The sequence below is a fragment of the Ailuropoda melanoleuca genome, chromosome 10 (genome assembly GCF_002007445.2).
Source record: "Ailuropoda melanoleuca isolate Jingjing chromosome 10, ASM200744v2, whole genome shotgun sequence".
Lineage (NCBI taxonomy): Eukaryota > Metazoa > Chordata > Mammalia > Carnivora > Ursidae > Ailuropoda > Ailuropoda melanoleuca.
Genome location: NC_048227.1, coordinates 26,504,495 through 26,521,355, shown reverse-complemented (window position 1 = coordinate 26,521,355; position 16,861 = coordinate 26,504,495). Strand labels below are relative to the sequence as shown.

Genomic DNA, 16,861 nt, shown 5'->3' with positions numbered 1-16,861 from the left:
ATTTCGGGCCTGTTGTCCTCTTTTTTAACGGTCACATGGCCAGCCCAGAATTACTGGCTGGGTCAGAGAGGGTGGTTCTCTGCTCAGCCCCCGCACCCTTCCGGTCCCATCTGGAAACCTCAGCGTGGAGGTGGAAGGTGGGTGGACTGTAAGTCAGTCTATCAGGGCTCTTGCTGCTTTGAAACTTGGCTGCTGACCCTCAGCGGGTTTAGCCTGGGACTCCTTTCCTTCTTCCCCAGTCACTCTCTCCAGGATCGTGTGGGAGCCTGTGATTGGCTTCCAGGTGATGGACGTTGGCAAGGACCATGAGAAGCCGCTCCCTTGGTTTGGTTACATTCTGTGGGGCTCCCTCTCAGCCAACTGGAGATTCTCCTCACAGGTTTGATGAACTAAGCTGCCATTTTGAGGGAAACCATGTGGCAGGGACCTGTGGATGGCCTCAGGATTTACAGGTGGCTTCCAGATGTCAGCCAACAAAACGTGGGGCCCTCACTCAGGACAGAGAGGAGATGCGGGAGGTCGGCAGGGGTCAAGACTCATAGTCCATGTGTAAAACCCTATTCTCCTCCTCACGTAGGAAGTGAAATAAGGATTCCACTTGAGAATGGAGACGTCTTTCCTGATTCCACAACCGGGCCACACAACAGATTCGGAGGCTGCTAACATGGAGGGCAGAGGCCCTGCAGGCCCGTGGCCAGGCTTGTCTGCACTCACTATGAGCGACATCAGGAACTCTGAGGGAGGAAGGCACGGGAGGTGGGAGTGGGGGTTCTCCCGTGCCAGGCCCCGCAGCCCGGCCAGGAAGGCTTCAGGGATGAGGTGGAAGGAGAGGCCTTCCATGGGCTGCCTGTAGCGGTCAGAGAAGACGGCACCAGCCTGCCCTTGTGACCGCAGCGACACTCCTGGTTACTCCACACTGTGGCGGCGTCCCCTGAGCTTCCCCTTGCCTCCTCTGTGCCTGAAGTCCCCCATTTCCAAGTACTTCCTTCCCAGAAAATGGGAATTCTTCACCTCATCGTGCTGAGGAAAGTACTGGCCCTCTATTTCTAACTCGAGATCTTCCAAGCTCTTGGCCGTGTGCCCTTGAGAAGTGAGGGTTCTCTCTTTGCTGCCATTTCCATAATTTGCTGACCCTGTCCCAGAGGTGAACGGTTGTTTCCTCCTATTTCTCAGGGCTGCTTTCTTCCCAAGGAGAGATTAGAACTTTCCTGGGAAAGGATTAACTCAAACGAATGGGCTCAGTCTGTCCCCAGAGAGTGGCATTAGGTGACGCTGATGCTCTTAACAGTGGCAGCCTGGAGACTGGCCGGCTATGGTGGGACCGTGAGGTGAAGCGGTTCAGATCGGGCAAGGTAGTGGTGGGACCACAGCGACCACTGGTTTATGGAGCAGTGAGTCAGCATGCCTGCTCCTCCTGCAGTTCCAGGGCCAACGTGTGACCTGTCCCAGTCCACAGAGCAAGCTCCTTGGTGGACGACCTGTCCCAGTCCACAGAGCAAGCTCCTTGGTGGGCGAGGCAGTGGGGATGCTTCTGAGCCATGACTGGGTCTCTGCCCACATGAAGCTGCTAGAAAGCAAAGAAGAGACATCCCAGAGCACCATGCTCCTCATGGTGGAGGGAACAGCTAGGGCGAAGCAACAGGAGCCAGGTTCTAGATGTCAACACCCGCCTCCTCTGCACGGACGGGGTGCCTTCGCTCAGCCCACCATCTTGGAAGCCACCACCTCCAGACCGCATGGGAAATGCACAGAAAGAAACGCAATACCCCATTGCAAATCCCAGTCCAGACCTACAGAACCTCCCCGCGTCACTCAAAAGGGGCATGGTGGCAGCTCAAGGCTTTCTGCAAAGATCTACTACCACAAAAGACATTTGGAAAGGACTGCCAAAGGTCTTTAAGAGCTTTTTAGCGTTGGAACTTAAAAGGTGGCACTTCATGAAGAAGCAATTTACCTCAGCATTCGAGAGTCTTCTAGGTCCTTTCAGATTCTTGCAAGGGGGGGCAAGAGGGTGGGGGGTAGTCTCAGGGGAAGGACTTCACAGTGGAATCGATGGAAGGAGTCTTTTCCAAAAGGGCTTATAGGAAAAGCATGCCCCACAGTGACAAAAAACAAGATAGCCTGCAAAATGGATTTCTCTCACAGGGAGAGAGAGATTCGAGGGATTATCTCAGATTTCTAACCAGAGTCCTTTGTGGTTACTGTATTTGCCCCACATGTGATTATACACTTGGCTGGAAGCCTCAGAGGGCACTAACCACGGGGGGGGGGGGGGGNCACTAACCAGGGGGGGGGGGCGGCAGTAGTGCAGACACCTGCCGGGGCTGTGGGCTGAGTGAGAAGGGCCCCAAACATATCAGACTACTTCACTCTTCCCAAAATAGCTGGATTTTCAGAAGGGGTGAGAAGATGGGGGAACCCAACGTGAAAAGAGGACAGGACTGGACTGGCTTCTCGTTCCTCCCCTCAGACAAATAACACAGCACTTGGAAAACGCAAATTAGATGCTTGCTTTGTAAAGTTTATTGACAACTGTTTGGTCCCAACACACAAAACAGCACTTGAACCACAAAAAAAATGTTCAAACAAAGTAGACAGTTAAGAAAAACATCTCTTCCCCCAAGCCCGATCCGAAACAAACAGTGCAAGATGGGAAAGGGGGTTGTGGTGATAACTTTTTGTCTTTTTTTTCTTTAAACAGATATATCTAATCTGGTACATCTTTCCACCCAGAAATAAAGAATTTCTTTGTCTTAATTCTCATACATCATTTTGTCACATCATTTAATTAAGCCTCTGGGTAAAAAAATAGATAGCAATCGGACTGGCCATTGTGGAGTACATCACGGACACAACGAGCTCACGCTGTATTTATTCTCTTATCTTCTAACAGTGACGGTTAGAGTCACACACGCCTCCCAGACTGGATGGTGACTCCAGCAAACAGTTGGGTTTGACCACTCCCATGACAGCCGGGCCTGCAGGCTCTTCTTTGACTGTTGCCCAAAGAAGCTGCTCTGAGGCTGCTCCTCGTGACTTGTAATGGTGCCTCTGACGTTTGTAAAGTCAATCATGACTAGGCGAGCAAAACTAAAGTCCAAGAGTGCAAACTCAGCCTTAAGAAGTCTCAGAATAAGGCAACTGAGGTTCTCGACGCCACCTTTCTCACACTGTTTAAAAGCTTCTTATAAAAAAAAAATTGAACATCTGCATTTGACTTCCTGCCGTACTATGTCTGTAGGAGAAATGTCTTCATTCGGAGAGGCTTCGCACAGGGCCATACTGCTTGCGAGGCTTTTCCAGGGTTGTTCCATCTCAACTGAGGCCATGTGTGGAGAACTGGGAACCACTGGCTTCATTTTAAAGATTTTGGGGAACAAAAGCCCGACTTGTAAAAATCTCTCTGGAGCCCTTGTTTTGTGGCATTTTATCAAAATGCTGGCTGTGAAATCAGAGCCCATTTTCTGGCTTTCTAGAAATTACAAAATATAAACATTTCCCCAAAAGAAACCATCTCAGTAGTGGAAGACCTAATGCCAACAGGTTCTTTCTGCTCTATGAATGAATCCGCCTTTTTGCCCAACAAATACAACCCATTGTAAATGTCAGGTTTCTCCAGGAGGGGGAGAGGCCACCCGTCACCGGATGCCTCCGCCACCTCGAGGCGAAGGTCATTCCACAGGGCAGTGCTCCCTCAAAGGCTGGCTTTTCCCAAATGCCAACATAAGACACCACAAAAAACCCAAACATGCTTCCAACAGTGAGAAGTAACAGTAAAAGCAGACACTATTAAAAAACACTGAGCCAACACACATAAAGCTTCCCAGCTACCAAAACCAGGTTTAAAATTACAAATACAAGGTTAAGATGATCAACCTTGGCCTTCACATGTATAGATAGGATTTCTGTCTCTTCCTAGTGGAAAGAGTATCGATGTCGCTCCTGTTAAAGCACCTCGCCCCTCAGCTCTGATTTGTAATTTATGCATTTCATGCATATTTTAGAAAATCAGACTCTCTTCCCAACACTGCCACTCAACACACAATACTGTGTGCTGGAATTCAAATGCTGACTTTAAATTCATGACACCAAGACCATCTCCTTTTCCTTAACCTAATCCATATCACACTGGAACATAACATAAAAGGGAAGCTTAAAACATCCTCAACTTTCTAGAAAGCTCCTACATGGCACCCCGAAGTGGAAACAGTGTTAAAAAATTTGTGATGAAGCCACATTTATCAACTACAGACATAGTTCAATAAAACAAACAAGGCACGCTTACAAGTCATGTGGAAGCCAGGAAGCTTCGTCTCTAACCCAAAAATACATTCTCCCCACCTCGCCTGCCCTTCCGCTTCCATGTGGGAATGTGCAGGGCCGCAAGCTGGCTCAGCTACACCACACACTGTGCACTTGATTCACACTGTCTGGAAACCCCAGGAAGCAAAGGCTGAGAGGCTATCTTATGCTACATGTAAGATTCTACCACGGATGTGGCTTGAATGGCAGTAAAACCACTCCCTTCTAGCTGAGTTCTCACTGCTTTCTCCTTGTGGAACACCATTACATTTTCTAATCATTAAGAATTTGGTAAGACATATTAAGGATTCCTTAACAAGGGCCAGGAGGTTTTGGGGTTTTTTTGGGTTTTTTTTTTTTTTTTTGGTTTGTTTTTTTCCAAATAATTAGGGGAGGAAAAAAAGAAATACTTCAGCTCTAAAGCTGTGTTCAATGTAAAACAAACCAAACATTATGGGATACATCTGAAGATGATCTGGCTTCTAGGGGGCTTGCATTCAAACAGAAAAGGCTGTGTTTTTTGAACCCACTTTTGTGTGCAGAATCAGACAGTGTTTCCCCATCCTAATTCTATGTTCAAAATGCGAGTCAAAGCTTGGTTATAGGTGCAAAGGAAAAATTGGCTGCCAATTTTACTCTATTTTTGGGTTGCTTTTTGGCTGGGCTCTCCACGGGGTCCTTGCTGGGCAGTGACTCTGAGGTTTCTGAGGAGGGGCAGGGAGGCACTGGGACAGCTGCTGAGATGCCGGAGGAGCCGGAGTCCGAGGCTGGGTTGTGGTTCTTTACTGGTACTGGAATTTCAATTTTTTCTTCTTGGTTTAAACTCATAATTTCTGTAAATGCCAAAAAGCAAACACATTCAGTTCTAGGACCCGCAAGACGTGTGGGGTTTTAGTTTCTCCCTCGTATCATCTCAAAGGATATTTTTAAGATCACCCACCAAACATCATGCCCATGCCGCAATTTACCTATCAGCTATGTGGCCAATACGTCACGTGAATCAGATATTTAGAAATAAACTGCACCTCAGCTCTCCTTCCCTGGGATTACAAAGTTTTAGAAAGCTTCATTTTTGGCTGTAACTCAATGGGCAATGGTGTAGAAACATTTTTTTCTCCAATTTGGATTCTCTGCTCTTTCACTGTCAGGTAGTTCAAGACCCATGAGCCTCATGGGACCTGAAGACTTTCCCACGAGGAGGGGCCTCACTGTCAGGAAGCCCCGGCGTGTACCGCTGACAAAGGGCTGTGCCCCTCGTGGATCTAAGGTGGGCAGAGACAGACAGAGAAATGCACAGAGGCAGAATTACCCTAAATATCCAAGCAGTGAAAGAGCCATTTTTCCTGCAGTGTTTACAGGCTGCTCTTTCTCTGCCCGAGCCCTGAGTCCTGGGCCTGCTGCGTATACAGGGGGCCGCTTTTGCTTCAAAAGAGATGTTCTGTACCTCAGACTCCCCCAGCGTGTGCATGTGCAAGGGGCCCTGGCACCAGAGGTGCAGAGAGGCCAGAGAGACAGAAGCAATGCTGAGCCCCAGCTCCCTTCTCAGGCCGGCATGCAGGAGAATGGCACACAGACCTGCCCACGCCATTCCAATTCGGTTTCTCTCCCCGGTCCCAGGCGTATGGTTGAACTTGCGCAGACTAAAGGCACCAGAGCCGCCACCCCATGCGCGGGCTGCTAGCCATCTCTCACCAGCTCCCATTGTGCATCCCAGAGGAGCACATTCCTACTTCTGTTACACATGACATCTTCCAGTGGCAGAAGCCAGGTCTATGTTTCCCTACCTCCCATTCTCCAGGTAAATAGCCTCAGTTCTTTCACTGGGCAACACAAGGCTGTCCCTCGTTTCCCCCTGGAACAGTAAGCAGAGTTGAAGAAGAACTCATTGCGACAGACAAAGGCAACAAGGGAAGGGCCTGGACAGAGCAGATGGGTCACCTCTCCAGAGGTCAGGTGATACAGCAGCAAGACAAGGGGCTTGTGGTTCAAATCTCAGCTCCACCACTTCCAGTCCGGTAGCCTGGGACCAGTGTGGTCTCCACAGGCCAAGTTGAGCCCTCCATCGCCAGCCATGCAGGGATGCAGTGAGGAGGGGGTGTGAGCATGCCTGTGAGCCCAAGCGCAGGGCTGGCACCAGGTCAGTGCTCACCACAGCCAGCTTCCTGTCCCTTCTCAGCTCACCGTTCAGGCCCCGGAGCTCAAGTCACAGATGGCCCTCCCTCCCCTGCTCGTACCCTCATGAGGCCCCAACCCGGAGCCATCATTCACCTCTAGGCCGGACCAGAGCTGCCGTGTATGCACGCGGGGCACGAGGTGTGCCCACGAGCTGCTGCGCCTTTAGGAACGCAGGCAACAAAAGCCCAGGAAACCCTCCATATACACCTCTGTGGGCTTCTCCACGGCCCAGCCGTGGCATCCCTCCAGACCCACCGTTGTTCTGGGCTTGAGGCTCCCCAAGCCACCCCAGGCTGTGAACCCAGATTTGCAGGAAGACTGACCAGAAAAGAGGGTCCTGAATAATCAGCACAGGTATTCTTATGCCTGAAAATACAGATTCTCCCCACCTCCATCGAACTTTTACCATACCGGCATCGTGCTTTGATTTTTAAACCCACAGAGAAAACCCCTGCAACCACACAGGGCATCCTACCAGGAGGCTCTGGAGGATGTTCCTCAAACTGAATGAGATCAGCAGATTGGAGGATGACAGGATCTGGTCTCAGCTGAGGGGACGGCAGGCACGAAGGGACGGGTGCACAGAGAAGGTCCACAGGGGAGTCGTTGGTCAGGCGGAGAAGCTCCTGATCTGTCTGGTGGGGCCCTGGACAGAGAAGGCAGGCCGGGGCTCGACTCAGGACAGCAGTCTACCACAAGTCTGTGCCTGAGGCTTTCTTTCTCAGCCTTCAAGATGAAAAAGGCCGGGAAGTACTCAAGAACTCAAGGTTAATAACAACAACAACAAAGCCATGAACAGAAAGGTCTGGGTCACTCTCTGGTAAATGAAATGCCACAAGCCAGGATCTCCTGATTTGTGTTCTCAGGAATAGCAATGCCCCAAGGGGCCACAGCCAAAAAAAAAAAATAGAAAATAAAAAAAAAATTTAAAAAAAAGGATTCCACAATCAGCTTCCAAAGAGGAGAAATAAGTCCTTAGAAGCGGTATAAAGTAGTTAAAATAAGCAAAAGCTCCGAAAATGCTAAGACATGGGCCCCAGTTCCATCACTCTCCAAGTGATCTTGGGTAAGCTCTTTAACCTTCCAGGACTTGGGTCCCTCATTCGGAGACTGGAAAGGAAGTTTCCCTGCAGGCTGTGCTGACAACTGAGGGCAGGGAGCTCCATTCCCATGCTTTATAAAATGTGAAATGTGTCCTCCACACACGGGCCACAGTAACACTTCCAATGAGCGACTTACAGAGTCATACAAAGATAAAAGTCTCATATGCAGCAATGGACTCAAGTCTTTCAATACAGTTACAACTGCTACAAAGCTCAAGCTAGTCGATTTCTATCTACAGAGGAGGCTCCACATAAAATCTGAGCGGATCAATGTTGTTTTAAGTATTATTAATGCATTATTACCAAGTCTTTCCCAGAGGGGCCCTGTGACAAAGATTCTCTCGATCCAACTTGAGCCTGGCCCTTTGAGCCTTCTTCTCCACGAGGCCTTGACCCTGGCCTTCCGTGTCTGTCTGGTCCTTACTGAGCCCAGTCTTAGCAAGCATCCTGGGAAGTCAGTTCTGCAAGAACTCCTCACCCCAGCTCTCTGACCAAAGCCCTCATTCCTCCACCCCTGATGTTTTCTCCTGGTGATGTGCCCCCACCGTCCCCCTCGCTCTCTGCTTCTTGACTAAAACATCCCCGTTCATCCTTGTACTCAGAGTTGCCTTCTGTCTCCCTCCTCAGGTGCAGCAGAGTTGATCCTATTACAATAGTCTTAACATACTGTTTTAACAAATGTCGGAAAAATTATTTCCTCTGAAGTCTGAACTGGGCTGACATACTGTCATTACAGGAGTGTCAACATCATTCAAGACCCTGAACCAGGAACCATAAAATACTATGAAATGCAGGCTCGTTTTTCTGTTACCAACCAAACACCAGACTGCTTTGGAGAATATATGAACACAGCCCACTGTGGCCCTTGCCTCCACCCACTCCCAGCCCACACCCCGGGGTCAGTTCTCCAAGAATTTCACAAGCTTGGCTGTGTTGTGCCTTGCTTACCATCGCTGCCTGCTCCAAGTTCAAGTTCCACAGCTATGCCAGATTCAGGCACCGCTGGGATGTGCTCTGTGGCTGAGGGCTGGTTTTCAGGGTGGGTGGGGGCAAGCCCAAGTGAACTCAAACGACCTGGGGGACCAAGAGGAGCCGTCAGAGGGAAAAGTCAGTGAGAGAACCGGGATTTCTGAAGCAGGGAGGGGATGGGTGCTTACTTACTTTTCATGTCATTTTTTAACACTACAATTCTCTTATGACCATGTCCTTTTATCCAGACCACCTGCACACAAGACATACTACTGGTTAAGCAGTGGAAAAGGAGGGGAAATAAGCCCTAAATCCAGGAAGAATGGGACCTGATGCACTGACCCTAAATATATTGGAAGTTAGAAATCAATGTCAAGGAAAATTCTTCCATCTTTCATTAGCTTTTAAAGTAATAGAAGCTGGCAGAGACATGCTTCTTACAAGAAGATGTATACTCTAAAAATGATGAGACTCAGCTTTAAAAATATTCTTTAGGGCTCTCAGAAAGAGCAACTCCCCAACACCAGCTCTGGTCTGTTAAAGGAGATAGCTGTCACAGGAGAGTCCTTCCTATTTTCTCCAGAAACTAAATATACCCTAAGAAAACTAATGGGGATCATCCAGACCCCTCAAACTAAGCTCCTGGTCCTAATCCTGAAACACAGTCCTCTCTCCAGCTCCTCAGCCAAGCAAGAGTGGGAGCGGAGGCCCTTGGCTCCCAGCACTCCCCCACACGCGTCTGCACCAAGTTCCCATCTCAGCCTTCCTGGGTCCTTCACTGCTTCTTGCATTACTTTCAGGTGGGTTCAGTCTCGTTATCACTCTCACCTGTGCTCCGGCCACAGCAAGGGTACTTGCCAAGCACCCTCCTCCCCTCCTCCTACTCTGGACACAGCAGTGACACTGGTGCTTTCCACACACAAACCTGAGGCTCCCTACTTCTTTCCTCCAGGTCCTTCTGCTCACAAGGCCTTCTGTAAGGGAGCTCTCACTACATTGGTAGGCCCCTGCCTGGTTTTTAATGTCCTCAACGTTCCACGCTACTTGTCACTGCTTATGCAGTCCCCTCTGCCCAGACTGTCCCCTCTGCGTCACATGGTTGACCTCTATAAATCCTTGACATCTTGGCTCTGGAACGAACCCCGAGCCTGGGCATGGGCCCTGCCCGTGGCCCTCCTCAGGGTACCCATGGATAACTGCACTGACCACACTGCCTCAAACCTGCCAGGTGCCCTGACTCTCCATCACCTGACACCTTTCTCAAGAAAGGGGCTGCAACTTACTCACCTGGCATATACAGATTTAATAAAGGCTTGCAGAATCAAGGAAAAACGCTAGAATCATCCCTTTAATGCCAAGAGTATGTTTTTCAAAATGCCTGCCATTTCATTGTCCTGGCAGCATTCCATGACTGTGCTCAGGAGAGTGAGCCTGGGGCAAGGCGCTCTCCAAGAAGCTCTGAGAACACCCACCTGAGGGATTGCTCCCAAGAGCTCCTCCACGCTACTGTAGCCATAGGTCTTGGGTTGCAGTGTTTCTCCGACATACTTGGTATAGGCCATGGAAAACTCATGGAGAAAAAGCTGCTGGTAGTGGTAAGTATGAAGTAAAGACCGCACGTTCTTGGCAAACAAATACAGGCTAGTGAGCTTTACACACTCCTCTGTCTTTTCGTTAGTGAAAACCTGGTTCAAGAGAAAAACACAGCATTAGAGACTTCCAGAGTGGGGCACCTGGGTGGCTCTGCTGGTTAAGGGTCTGCCTTCGGCTTGGGTCATGATCTCAGGGTCCTGGCATCGAGCCCTGTGTCTGGCTCCCTGCTCAGCAGGGAGCCTGCTTCTTAGCTCTGCCTCTGCTCTTCCCCCTGCTTGTATGCTCTTACTTGCTCTGACAAATAAATTTTAAAAATCTTAAAAAAAGAAACTTCCAAAGTGACTGGCCTCCCGCCCCACCCAGGAGTCCAGGGCCTCCAGCTGAGAGTAAAAAGGCACTGAGTCAACTTGAAAATGGGCACTAAGCCTGGGAGGAGGGGGCGCTCATTCAAGGATCTCCTCCCACAGAAAGTGCCGCCTGAGAGCAAGCTTCACTTCTATCTGTGTGTCTAAGATGGCAGAGGTCTGGGGAAATTGCATATCAGAAAGGAAGGAAACTGGCAGACCTGGGGTCTCAAACAAAAGGCAGTGAGGAAGGGAGGCAAACCCCCACAGTGAGAGTACTGCATCAGACAGCGGGGAATGAGGCCAACGAACCCCTTTACCCAAAGCAGGGATCCAAGGAACTCTGTGCTGCAGGATGACCACATTAGTCTTCTTTAAAAAAAGGACCGCGGGGGAGGGGGGGGCAGTAAGGGAAGAAATCCCAAAGCTCTTCTGGCTTCAAGTAAACAAATTTCTTTACCATAAACCTTTATAGAGTTTTTAATGTGCATTGAGGCTCTCCAAGGGAAGGGATATTTCCCAACCCGAGCTGGCCATGGAAAGCCTTTTGTCTTGGATCATCTGTTTACGCTGCCTAGAACCACTGTTCACACAACAGATAATTAACAGAGTTTTGAAAATGTTGGATGTGATACTGTGAGGACAAACCAGAGCTGGAAAGTAGCTGAAGTGGGAAAAATAGTTTTTATTCAAGAACTACTGCAATAAAAGGAAAGAACCTTAGTGCAGAATTGGGCTCCATTCTGAATACAACAAAGAAAAGTGGAGATTTAGAGCTAAGGAGGGAAGCGGGGTGTTGGTGGACAGAAAATTACCAAGACATCCCAGGTCGCAGTCTAGTCTAGAAGGTGGCTCCCAGGAGCCTGGCCCGAATTTGGACAAGGAGAGAATTTCTGTCAATCCCTCTTAATTGTGTAGTCATCAATCACATGGTTATATGGTAACAATGGTACAGCACTCTTTTTCCACGTTGTCAGACTTACTGGTTAACACCCTATTTAGAATCATTGTCTTTTGGGGGACTGTATTAGGTTTTTGATGTTAAAGTTTCTTTGGCTTCATAAAATGAAGTGGTGAGGTTTGTTGATTTTGTTTTTTGTCTTTTTGTTTTGTCTTTAACATGGACTAGAATGGTTTTTAGGAAGTTGGGAGTTACTCTTTCAAGTTAGCTAAAAATCCAACTGTTAACAACCTATGTGGTCCTGGTATCTTTTCCACTGGTAAAATTTCAATGATCTTACAAGCCTCTTTTGTCGTAACAGGTCTAATTCTTTTTTCAAGATTTTATTTATTTGATGGAGAGAGAGAGAGAATAAGCAGGTGGAGCAGCAGGCAGAGGGAGAAGCAGGTTCCCCGCTGAGCAAGGAACCCAACATGGGGCTTGATCCCAGGACCCTGAGATCATGACCTGAGCCGAAGGCAGATGCTTCACTGACTGAGCGACCCAGGGGCCCCAATTGGTTTAATCTGTAACTTCTTGGGTCAATTTTGATAATTGGGCTGGGGGCAGGGGAGGGCCTCATCTACTTCTGTAATATTCTCCTGTGATTCTTCCCATCTTCAGTGCTATTCTTTTTTTTTTTTTTTTAAAGATTTTATTTTTATTTATTCGACAGAGAGAGAGACAGCCAGCGAGAGAGGGAACACAAGCAGGGGGAGTGGGAGAGGAAGAAGCAGGCTCATAGCAGAAGAGCCTGACGGGGCTCGATCCCATAACGCCGGGATCACGCCCTGAGCTGAAGGCAGAGGCTTAACCGCTGTGCCACCCAGGCGCCCCTTCAGTGCTATTCTTAAAAGGCTACCCAGGGTACTAGCCTTCCTTTCTGACCTGTGTCTGACTGATGACAGCCCCCCACCCTGCCCCCACACGACCCATCTCGTCAGTGCGAACAGCAGCAAACTGCAGCCTGGTGGAGCTCGAAAGCACCCCAGCTCAGGACTCAGGAGGCCAGGGCTTCGGTCTTAGCTGGGCACTCATTTGGGCAAGGTGCCTGTACCCCTGCTCTGCCTCGGTTTGTTCAACTACGAAATGACCGACTGGTCCCTTCCCTCCCTGCACGCCCTAAGTCAGATCACCAGGCGCCCCAGGAGCAGCGCAGCAGATCTCAGTAAGATGGCGCTACAGAGCCGTTAGCACGCATACCTCCACTAGGTAGGGCAGACTCTTCAGAAGTTCGGTCAAGGTCATGAATCCATATTCACAGGGGTTGAGGGGAACGCTATGGGTAGTTTCATAATGTCTCTTGAGCTCATCGACAGAAAGGTGGGCTGTTCCTTCCCAAGACATCAGCAACACCAGCAGCTGAGCGGTGAGGGCGCGCAGGGACTTGCGGTTGATCAGCTGAATCTGTTTGCCTGACTCCATGTCAGCAATCTGGGGGAACAAGAGTCCCAGAGTTTCCCAGCTCAGGAGTGACACACTGGGCCACGGCCACCTGGCTCAGCTACTGTCCTTTGGGGGAGGGAGACCAACAGAGGGGGAACCTCTACTTCCCTCTCTTCCACGGAAGTGAGTGTGTGAGTTTGTTTCCGGCTGCTGTGGGACACCAGAGCGGGAACTGTTCTCTCCCTTTCTGCCAGCCACCATCAGAGATGGCCATCACACCAGCCCTCTCTGCAGGCACTCCTTCCACTCCCCTATGGACGGAGGTAAGACTGGCCAGCATCCAGCGGCCCAAGCCCCTGAACTGAAGGTTGCCGCGCTCAAGGGGGGAGTCTGGGCTGCAGGTGACAGTCCACAGGGCAGCTCTGCAGACCGACTCACCCCACCTTTGTGTCCAGAGTAGACTGAAGGACCACTCTGACTAAGGCACCCGCCACACTCCTCTAGTCCATCACCACTAGCCAGCAAGTGGGTATTTTCCTATCTGACTACATGTCTCTCCCTTGCTTCTCGGGGAGATACAAGGTTGAAGTGATGAAGTGCACTGGAAGGGGGGTCTTCTGGAAAAGACACAGGTTAGCACTGGGGGACCAAACAGCATATGAAGAAACAAGCAAGGGCTAACCAAGAGCTGCAGGCTTTGGGCAGAGGAACGAGTCTGTGAACTGAGCCGTCACTGGACTTAAAACAGGCAGAGTCAGTATGCACACGCTGAGGTGCTGGGAGGCAAACCAAGTCTGTTACAGAGTGTCCCCCTGTCTGCTCTCCCAGCCAAGACTGCAGGTCCCAGCGCCTCACTGAGGGCTGGGTCATCACAGGCTCGTACTCTGTGGGGTTCTGGGTTCACAATCCCAGTATGTCCCTGGTTCAGACACTCACCAGAGCCAGGGCAGGAGGTTAGTGGGTAGACCCCCTCACCCCACTTCTCATGGTTACAGACTTGTGGAGATTCCAATAACGGATTTCCTCTGCAGACGCAGGGTTTAATCAATCAACAGATTCAAGTCTAAGGGAATCCGAGCCATCTTCTCAGATGCCCAGACCATTGCTACAACTCCAGCCTTTCAAGGAGAAAAGATAAAGACCTGCTCTTTTGATGCTACTTAGAGACATCTCTTGATTCTGAGCCCTTGCTACACAACAGAATCAGCTAGGGAGCTTATAAAAAATGCCAATGCTCAGAGCGCACAGGGACTAACGACATCAGATTCTCAGAGGCAGGGGTGAAGTCTGGGCATCGGCATTTCCCAGAGGCTCCTGGGAGATGCAGCAGCAGTCAGGGAAGCACACCAGAGCCCCTCTGTTCCTTCCCCATCCTGACTGCTGACGCCCCAACTCCCCACTCCCTCACCCTCGCTCCTCAAAGTCTCTGGTCACGGCTTAGACTTGCCATCCACTGAAGCCCACCACTGCCTTCGCACGCTGGGTGACCGAGCATCCAGGGGGCCTCACCCACACCGTGGCCTTTCCGTTCCTCATCCGCCCCATCTCCAGGCACACCCTCTCCTACTTGATTCCACTCCAGACCCCCATTCCCAGGTCACTTGGGATTACTGGCTACCGCCCACTTCTCAAGCAGCTCATGCAAACCTCCCACGGAGACCGCAGGCGAAAGGAAGCCTGAGGCAGACGCTGGAGTGGGAGACCGGAAAGAGATTCCCCTTCTCCAGCTTCGCCTGCATGGACTCCCATGTCCTCCCAATTTAAGTCCTCTCCCTTCTGCACACATTCCTCTTTCATCCACCTTGGTGCTGATGGGCCATTAATTTATTGCCATTCTGGTCATACTCCGTAAACTCCTTTGTCCCTGTACCTTTTCTTTGCACCATCTGGCAAACTCCCACCTTGAGCCCAACTGTCTGCTTTCCCTATGCCTGCACCAAAGCAGCCCTGTGCCACTGACAATCCCTCCTCTCTCCTGCAGAGCTCCCCCTACTCCCAGCACCCCTGCCCGATGTCCTGGCGGGTCCCATGCACCACGATGGCCACTTCAATCTTGAATCCTGTCTCTTTCATCCTCTCTCTATGCAGTTGCTCTCACTTTCCATGCAGAAAAACAGCTCATGGAAGGTACCTCCCTCCTCTTCCCAGTGAGGAACATCAAACTTATTGCATCTACCCTACACTCCCTCCCTCCAGTCAAAGTACTAATATCAGGGCTGTGCCTCCTTCCATTGAATGCCAATTCCCAGGTCTGCCTTCTTAGGACCCCCATCCCACCACCCTGTCTTGCCTTTGTGTATTTATCTTCTCTTCCTCGAGCAGATCCTTCCCTGTGGCTCTCACACATGCTCAAGTCTCTCCATCTGGGAGCAAAAGAGCCACCAGAAAGCGCACTGGCCCACTCCGTCCCACAGTCTCCCCTCACTGCGCTCTCACTCTCCTCCCTCACAAGCACACAAGCCAAAAAGCTGTCTGCATTACCTGTCACCATTGTCATGTCCTACTCCTCCGGCCTCAACCCACTCCATGTCCCCACACACTGGTGCTGACCCCGTCCTGGCCACGAACACTAAGTCCCCCCAACTCAGCTAGGCCCAAAGGTCACATTAGTCCCTGCCTCACCCATCCTCCCAGCAGGGGGCACTGGGAACGTGCCACACTCCTAGTGTCCTTCCTGCTTTCCAGTAGCTCCTTCTGTCTCCTGTGAAGCTTCTTCTCCCTTTAACCAGACAAAACATAACTGGATTCCTTCCAGATCTGTAATTGGGGCTGCTCCCACTTGGTACGTTTTCCCTTTCACTTCTCCCTCCTTATAGTGAGCTGTCTTGGTCCCATGCAGGAGGCAGCCTGGAACTATCCAGCTGCTCTGCCTAGGACAGGGAGGGTCAGCTCAGCCCAGGGTGGGAAGAGGAAGTTACCCTCTCCAATCTCCTGTTAACAGCAACAAAGGCAGCTGTGAGCCTAGCTTGCTCCTAAATCTACTCAACTGTGTCAATCTGGAAGGTGAAAGAGATCTGTGACCACAGTCTCCCCACAAATTCAGAGACCATAATCCACTTAGAAGGCTACTCAAGAGAAGTAACACCCTCGGATAAAACGGAGACCTCATCACTCAAAAAGATATTACTTTGGCAAGGCCTCTAAGAAACATGCAAGAGCAAGACCAAAACTCTTACCTGCCAAATTAGAGTCCTCTCCTACTCCCCAGTAACGTATTAATGGCCTACAAAGCACATCCTGTGAGGCGTTAACTAGTGCCAGGGGTGAACAAGGAAATGCTAAGCACCGGTAAACATCACGGGCAACATGCTGCCGCCACGTTTTTGCCCATGAAAATAAGAATCTGCTCACCTTTACCACATGGCAGAGTTTCTGAGTTAAAGCTGAAATTGAACTGACATCATAGTCTTGGAGACGAAATGTGTAACCAAAAGTTTTAGCATATTCTGTGAGCAGATCCGTCATCATAAGGCAGTTATCTTTTTGGGACCGCAGGAGTTTGACAAACTGGGCAGCCAGCGCTTTGAATCGTTCCACCTCTGTCAAAGTGAGGATTTTTTCTTCCCCACATTCCAATACCTTGGAAGACACACAGGAGGAGGAAGGCGAGGGTGAACAAGTGAGGACTGTTCATGGAATTAAATAGCACATAAATGTATACACTTAGTAACTAAGAAGCACTCTGGTCTTTCATGGATAGAGAGCCTGGGTTTTGCAAGATTTTAATACCACTGAAAGGCACACTTAAAAAGGGGTTAACTTTACATAGGAAACCAGAGATGTACTGTATGGTGACTAACATAATAAAAAAACATAAAAAAAAAAGGGGGGTTAACTAGGTAATGTGTGTTTTACCACACACAAGAAAAACTTTAAAAGCGCTTCAGGGATCAAAAATAGTAATACTAATAAAATTAACAACAGAAATCTGGTTCAACCTCACAGTGCCTAAGAGCTAAGCATTTTTACCACCTCATGTACTCACCCCACCGCCAACCTAAGAAATTTGAAAAGTATCGTGCCAATGGAAGAACAGTCCATTTAAGAAA

General features: G+C 49.8%; 1 protein-coding gene across 11 annotated transcripts in view; it reads right to left on the bottom strand.

Moving 5' to 3' along the window:
• Positions 1-2,500: 2,500 nt before the first annotated feature.
• MARF1 (meiosis regulator and mRNA stability factor 1) overlaps positions 2,501-16,861 on the bottom strand; it is a 40,298-nt gene continuing 25,937 nt past the window's right edge. For 10 of the 11 annotated variants that reach the window (XM_034670327.1, XM_034670331.1, XM_034670330.1 and 7 more), the window contains 7 exons: positions 16,164-16,391; positions 12,630-12,860; positions 10,022-10,234; positions 8,742-8,802; positions 8,529-8,654; positions 6,953-7,123; positions 2,501-5,135 (listed from right to left, as the gene is read on the bottom strand). In XM_034670327.1, coding sequence (XP_034526218.1) covers positions 4,891-5,135; positions 6,953-7,123; positions 8,529-8,654; positions 8,742-8,802; positions 10,022-10,234; positions 12,630-12,860; positions 16,164-16,391 — 1,275 coding nt within the window. In that variant the 3' untranslated portion in view covers positions 2,501-4,890. The remainder of the gene's footprint in view (positions 5,136-6,952; positions 7,124-8,528; positions 8,655-8,741; positions 8,803-10,021; positions 10,235-12,629; positions 12,861-16,163; positions 16,392-16,861) is intronic. The other variant, XM_034670334.1, reaches the window with a different exon arrangement.